General features: G+C 40.0%; 1 protein-coding gene across 1 annotated transcript in view; it reads right to left on the bottom strand.

Annotated features, from left to right (window-relative positions):
• Positions 1-276: 276 nt before the first annotated feature.
• cox7a1 (cytochrome c oxidase subunit 7A1) overlaps positions 277-7,932 on the bottom strand; it is a 9,866-nt gene continuing 2,210 nt past the window's right edge. Inside the window, exons 2-4 of the mRNA XM_084065593.1 lie at positions 3,828-3,914; positions 3,374-3,458; positions 277-889 (exon numbers count right to left, since the gene is read on the bottom strand). Of these exons, the coding sequence (XP_083921719.1) occupies positions 831-889; positions 3,374-3,458; positions 3,828-3,914 (231 nt within the window). The 3' untranslated portion in view covers positions 277-830. The remainder of the gene's footprint in view (positions 890-3,373; positions 3,459-3,827; positions 3,915-7,932) is intronic.

Below are 7,932 nucleotides of genomic sequence, written 5' to 3'. Positions count from 1 at the left end.
AGCTTCAGTGCATGTAACCAACCGGCTTAAAGTAATGTTGTCATGAGCTGAAGATGAGCCTTTAGGAATAGCAACACTTTCAATATTATGCCGTTATGTCCTAATTGCTAGTGCCTCGATCATCCAGATAGAACAATCTAAACGTTTACAATCCCAGTGCTACAGGGGAAATACAGTCAGCCCTTCAGGTCTAGAGGACTGACTGACTGACTGACTGACTGACTGACACACTCGCGCACTTACGCAGACACACACAGATACATAGGCTCATAAGAATAAGTGGTCAGACTTTTTAATAGTTTACAGCATGTACACATTGTAGTATACAGTATGTTTACGTCATCATGCGACAACACAGATGAGCATGATTCAATGGAATATATATTTTTACATCAAACACAACTTATAGACGAATCCTGGGTCATTGTCTCCCAATTTATACTGATCTACAAGCTCACAACGTACCAGGGTTGGCTATGCTGAGGGGAAATGTAGACGGTCTGATATGTTTGATATTCATGTTTGTTAATATCACAATTAAACTATTTAATTGAAAAAAAAAGTATGTTAACAACATTAACTCTGGCGTAACTATTCTGGGTACATTTTCAAGACGTAGCTGGTTTCTGCCCATGTTTGAACATAAAAAAAAGAATACATTCTGAACAAATCTAGAAGAGCGACAAGAGCAGATCTACAAGCTCACAATGCATCGCAGCCTTTGTTTTACAAATTGAACCCTGGCCGCTGTGAAGCGTTGTGAGCTTGTAGATCGGCTGTTTTCCGGTGCGGGGCACCTCCGCAATTGAGGCATTAGACAGAGAGTCTTCTTAAGCTTTCTTGCGAGGCAGACAGGCAAACAGCAGCCAGTACAGAGAATAGCTGGTTCCTGTTCACACACGCACGCACACGCACACACACACACACACACACACGCACGCACACGCACACAAGGAATGATCACAGTTATTTGGCAGCAGTGAATTAAATGTTTTGTAAGTGATTTCTTTTTGGTTAAAACACAACATTTTGAGCTTTTCTGATAGGAATCATTGCTGTAGAGCATTGCTTCTCAAAGTGGGGTCCAGGGACCCTCAGGGTTCATTGAGGGGGTTCCAAATGGACGATTACAGGTCTTGACCTATAGGGCCCTATTTTGCATGGAGTCTTATGCCTTGTGACTAATCTTATTTGGCATTTTTTATTATTTTGAAAAACATTTTAAAATAGGGAGAATAGCCAATCTACAGCGAGACGTTGTGAGCTTATAGATCGACTATTTTCACTATTTAAAAAGATATTATCAAAATAATAAAGAAACCAGCTACGTTTTTCAACGTGTTAAGTCAGGGGTCTTCAAAGTTTTCAGGCCAAGGACCCCCTGGCTGAGAGAGAGATGAAGCAGGGACCCCCTCCATTCCATATTGTATAAAATCGTGTTTTAGCTAAACTTTTGCTGCTCTTTCTTCCCTCTACAGTGTACACCTATAACTCTTTGCCAAAAAATAGCCGATCTGCAAGCTCTCAACGCCTCGCAGCGCGAGGCGTTGTGAGCTTTTAGATCTGCTATTTTTGGCTAAAGTTCTCCTTAGAAAAGGGATGCTATAGGGTTCAAGTGGTTAATGTAAAAAAAAAAAAGCATATCACACAAAGATTTGGCGGACCCCCTGTATTAACTCTGAGGACCCCCTAGGGGTCCCGGACCCCCTGTTGAAGACCCCTGTGTTAAGTTGTTTTTAAAATAAATCAGTGAACAGCCTTTACGTCTGTGTGTGGGTTTTATAAATATTGAACCAATCGAAAAGTATTTTTAAAAACCCTTCTGACGAAACCTCCTAACTCCATTGGATCCTCAAACTGTCGTTCAAACCTGCATCTAACTCCAACTTGTGGAGATGGTCGTTTTGTCCATCGTTGATTAGAATGACCAAGTCAGACGGAAAAAAAACAACCCTATCTCCACATTAAAGGGATAGTTCACCCAAAAAAAATACTTATTTTCTATCAATTACACACCCCATGAAGCCTTGAATTCATGGATTTTTTTTTGTTTTTGTCGCATTCCTATAAGTCAATAATTTGATGACCGGCAGAAAGATGCTGATGTATCCGGTAGGAGACTGATTGAGTCTCCAAAAAGATTCAATGGAGACTCTTTGAGTCTCCATTGAATCTCTGTGTCAACCGGAGACACAGCCGGTCACCAAATTATTGGCTTAGGGAAAGTGACAAAAAAAAAAAAAACTCCATGAATTCAAGGTTTCATGGGGTGTGTAATTGATAGAAAATAAGTATTTTTTTTTTGTGGTGAACTACTCCTTTAATGGTCAAAAACACCCTAACTCCACTTGAGCTGTATTTGGGTAAAGTGATGATGAGATAAGGACACATTCAAGTATCTGACAATGTATATAGTCAAATGATGTGAGCTTAAATTAGCCTGGTAAACCCTCCCTCCGGAAATCTCATTTCCATTTGATTTCAAATGGAAATGGAATTTCCGGAGGGAAGGTTTACCAGGCTAAGCTTAAATGGCTGTTGATGTGGAGACCACACTGCAGTTAAGAGAAGAGTCACTAGATGGCAGAGTAGAGTACTTTAGAACAACAGGTTGACTGTCCTCACCGGCAAAATGCCACCATCAGGATTAGAATGCTCTTCTAGCTGAATTAAACCATCAAAACCTTTATCTTTAGTTAAGTGTTCTGTGAACAGCTTAAACCTCTGTATTGTGATAGTAATCATTGCTATAGAGCAGGGGTCTTCATCGTTTTCAGGCCAAGGACTCCCTAGCTGAGAGCGAGATGAAGCAGGGACCCCCTCTATATTTAAAAAATTATAAAATTCAGATTAACTTTTTTTTTTTGTTTACTTGGTCTGCTCCTTTTCCCTCTACACCTATACCTCTTTGCTACAAGCTCAGTGAGCTTGTAGATCTGCTATTTTTGGCTACATTTCTCCTCAGAAAAGGGATGCTAGAGTTCAAGCGGTTAAGGACGGTAAAAAAAAAATCATATCACACAAAGATTTGGCGGACCCCCTGTAGTAACTCTGAGGACCCCCTAGGGGTCCCGGACCCCCTGTTGAAGACCCCTGCTATAGAGTGTTTGTTAAATTGTAGATCGGCTATTTTCGGCAAAGAGGTTTGGTGTACAGGCGGGAAAAAAAGCAGACCAAAGGTCAAGTTTAGAAAGTATTGATGGTTTAAGTCGTTAAATGTCTGAAAACACGGATTTCACATGAATCCAATATGTAGTGGTGTGGGGGGGGGGGTGTCCCTGCTCCATCTCTCTCTCAGCTAGGGGGTCCTTGGCCTGAAAAAACGTTGGAGGCCCCTGGTGTGGTACATTATATGTATTGTTGTATATTTTACCTGCTGCAGTCACAGCCATGGTAAACCTGTACATCAGAACGTCAGTGGTCCCTCCTTTGATGTGAACTGGCAACCCGTTGTCCTCCTGTAACCATGGAAACAAAAAATGGTCAATTCACCTTATTCTTGGCCCTTCTCCAGGGGGCGACATTGCCCTTTTCTGCAGCGTGATCTAACATGAGAGCGACGACACATCTCAATGGTATAGTTCCAATGTTTGGAACTATACAGCCCATAGCGGCCCGCTTTGCGAGATCAAAGCATGTCATAACTCTCTCTTTCTCTATGGTAATGGTATGGTATAAATGATCATATTATAAAACATATATTAACCACTTTAGCCCTATTTTATACCTAAGCTAATTGAAAATAGCCGATCTACAAGCTCACAACGTGTCGCATCGCAACGCATTGTGAGCTTGTAGATCTGCGTGTTAGTGTGGTGTTAGTGTACCTGAAAGATCTTCTGGGCCTCTGGGACTTTGTTTCTCAGGTGACGGGCTGAGGTGCAAATTGTTCGGCTGGCCAGCAGGGGGACTTTCTACAAAACACAAATTCATTAATTCATTAAACATTCAACACAATTCTTCTCTTTTGGAGGTCCCTGCCACCAAATCTTTTCAGTTGGGGCGTCCACCACGGCCATGTACATATCAAAGGGCTCCTTCATGTGCCAAATATCTGAGAACCACTGTTACAATGGTGGAAAAAGTACTCAAAAGTTTTACTTAAGTAAAAGTATCAATACTGCAATATAGAAATAGGCATTGTGTGCTTGTTAGATCTGCTATTTTAAATAAAAAAGAAAATAGAGAAAGGTTCCCTGTGACATTACCTTGACAATTCGCACAACATAGAAATCAAAACTATTAATGCTCCTTCTATTAACAAGCACAGCAGGAAAGTAACCAAGTACTCTTACTCAATTACTACAACTGTACTTAACTACATGAACCCTATAGCTTAACCTATTCTGTGGTGAACATTCGGCGAGGATTGCAGACCTACAAGCTTGTGCTTATAGGCTTGAGATTGTACAGTAGATCTGCAATTTTTTTTGGGCCAAGAGATTTAGTAAAGATGGAATAACAGGAGGGTCCTAGTATAGAGTCCTGGTGGACTCCAGTCAACTAAGGGTTAAGTAGTTAAGTAGAATGATTAGGTACTTTTACTATAATTGAGTATTTCCACTAGTGATACTTTATACTTCTACTGGCGCAGAGCACGCAGTTTGTTAAAGTGTAAACATAATTAACGTGAACCCTAGCATCCCTATTCTGGGGTCAACCATTCTGCAAAAATAGCTGATCTACAAGGTCACAACCAAAAATTGTGAGCTTGTAGATCGGCTATTTTTGGCGAAGACATTTGGTGGAGAGGGAAATAAGCTGGAGGCCTAGTATAGACCCCTGTGAGACCACGATCAGTGAGGTATATATAGGGTTTAAGTGGGTTTTTAATGATCACACTACTTTGCTTTAACCATTTCTAAATGGATGACCTACTTCTGTGTTGCTGTTCAGATAGAGGCGTACTGTCCCTTTAAGAGGCCAGCTCCACTGTTTACCAAGGTCGACACAGGGTGAGCAGCACTGGGCGGGACGCTAGGCGTGACTGACAGCTCTGTCGGCCTATCAGAGCCAGCCAAACCCCCCCAATTCACGAATCACTGTTACAGCCAAGAGCCCGTCCCCATTTCAACTTAACTGCCCTGTGTGTGTGTGTGTGTGTGTGTGTGTGTGTGTGTGTGTGTGTGTGTGTGTGTGTGTGTGTGTGTGTGTGTGTGTGTGTGTGTGTGTGTGTGTGTGTGTGTGTGTGTGTGTGTGTGTGTGTGTGTGTGTGTTAAATATGGAAGGGTAACCTGTGCCAAGAGCAGACATGACTTGTGACTTTCCTGCAGTCAGGAACGGACGTGACTGCAACACATTCTGACTGGAAAACACTACCAGTAGTGCAAAGTAACTAAGTACGTTTACTCAAGTAGTGTGCCTAAATACAATTTTGAGGTACTTTTACTTTATTTGAGTATGTCCATGTTTTCATACGTTATACTTCTACTCCACAACAGCATCTCAGAGGCAAATAGTGTACTTTTTACTCCACTACACTTATCTGACACTTATCTAACTAGTTAATAGTTACTTTGTAGATTTTGATTATTATTACAAAACATACATTAACCATCTAAGCCCCATTTTATACTTATACTCAATTAGAATATAGCAGATCTACAAGCGCACAACACGTCACATTGCCAACGCGTCGCGTTGTGAGCTTGTAGAGCTACTATTTTCAAAAAGCCTATAGGTTTAAAATAGGGCTAAAGTGGTTAATGCGTGTTTTATAATGTCATCATTTATATCTACAAAGTAACTAGTAACTAAAGTTTTCAAATAATTGTAGTGGAGTAAAAGTACAATATTTGCTTCTGAGATGTAGTGGAGTAGAAGTACAAGTATAGACAATTGGAAATACTCCAGTAAAGTAAATGTACCTCAAAATTGTACTTAAGTACAGTACTTGAGTAAATGTACTTAGTTACTTTACACCACTGCACCAGTGAACAAGGTCTAATAATGACCTTCATGGGTCCACTGATACACTGCTGTGTTGAACTGAAGCATATGCCTGCGGTTCTCAAAGTGGGGTCCAGGGACCCCCAGGAGTCCTTAAGGGGGTTACAGGGGGGGGTCCCCATGCTAAATTACTGATACTTAGGAACCAATGGACCCTTACAGGTCTGTAACTCTGAGAGTGTACACATGGAACCAAATATGGACCCGTAACGGTCCATATTTTAAAAAGTTGTAAAAGTTGGAGAATTAATTCATTCATTTATTCAACCTTTATCTAAGATTCTCAGAGATCATTAAGGGAGACCCTTATTTACAATGATGCCGAGATTACACACTTATAAATAACATAAGAACAACAAGAAAAACAATAATGTTGACAACGAACTGTTAAAACAGTTGCAGAATCACTGCTGTTACGCCGTTTGACAAAAATGGTGTCGCTTACCGACAGGGACAACTTGAAAAGCAGCTATTGTCGGCAGGAGATCAGCCACACACTGACACATTATCTGAAAACTGCTTTTAAATATTCGCACAAAAGATGAGCTGAAAGATAGGCAGGACCTATTCATAATAATCATAACTATCTATGCCTTAATTGTAACATCATCCAGATGTATCACTTTTATATATTACTGTTGTATTGAACCGTCTGTGAAAGGCCTACAATGGAAATAAGCCTTCCAGCTTTTTTATGTTTATCCTTCTGACTATTGTATGCATGTGTTTTTTTTTTACGTGTACATGTGACTGTCAATAAATCAAATGCTGCTCAATGATGTTTCACCCACATGTGAGACTATATGCATAGGATCTATGTAATATAGCAGTGGTTCTCAAACGTGTTCAATGTCAAGGACCCCCAAATTAATATGCATTTGGCCCATCTGAAAATATTGTGCCAGAGACCCCCATACACGATTTGTGTTGTTACTTTTTTTGGAGGAAAATAGCTGATCGACAACCTCAGTGATCTTGTCGATCGCCTATTTTCAAATAGCCGATGTATTTAGGTGAAACTGATGCTGATGCTATTTTAACCCATTAAAACCGTAAAGCATCAGTGTCATTCTAGATTTTAGCCGTATTTTATACTTTGGCTTTTAAAAAATAGCAGATTTACAAGCTTGTAGATCTGCTAGTTTTCAAAGCTAACTGAATCATCCTTGTCCCTAAGTTGCGTGTTAAATGTTATGTTGGGTGTGAATTGTTTTGTATTGTATTGTATTGTTTGTTTCTGTGGAAAAAAGAAAAATACATGAGTACTGTATATGTTTTTGCTGGAACTGCCCTACTACTATATGCTGAATAAAAATAATACAAATAAAAATACAAGATCTGCTATATTTGAAAAATGTAGACATTTCTGCAGATCTTTGAATATATATTTTTAAAGCAAACATTTTTAATGGGGGTCCACGGCCAAATACAAACAAATTTGGGGGTCCTTGACATGAAAAAGTTTGAGAACCACTGATATTATAGCAACATACGTTTTTCAGAAAACTGTTTTAGGATTTAGAAGACATTTAGAAGACAGGTCTTATTGGACTGTTTTTTTTTGCTGGGGACCCGGAAGCCACTTTGAGAACCCCTGTGCAGGACAAAGGGGGGGATTTGCCAAGTGTGAAATGCTGCCAGGTGCGAATTGGCCTCTCTTCACAAACGGCAAATCAGGAAAGACAAAGGGGAGAAAAATACTTTACAGGGAAGATTCAGGAAAAGTGAAGAGAAATGTGAACAAGGTCAGGTGTCATGTCTGTATGGCATTTTTTTTGTTTTTGTTAACCCTTGAGGCTGATTCTACAAAATGCCTTCTAAGTCAGTACTTCTCACACTTTAAACTTTAAATCGTTTTCAAAAATAGCAGAAATATACAAGCTCGCAGTGCGGCACGAAGTGACGCACTGCGAGCTTGTATATATCTGCTATTTTTGAATAGCCAACACAAAAGTCTAAAATGACACGGATGTTTTTATACTT

Source organism: Gymnoscopelus microlampas, assembly GCF_963454915.1.
Source record: "Gymnoscopelus microlampas genome assembly, chromosome: 8".
In the NCBI taxonomy this organism is placed as follows: domain Eukaryota; kingdom Metazoa; phylum Chordata; class Actinopteri; order Myctophiformes; family Myctophidae; genus Gymnoscopelus; species Gymnoscopelus microlampas.
Note: the sequence above shows the minus strand (reverse complement) of the source record. Positions and strands in the feature narration are given on the sequence as shown.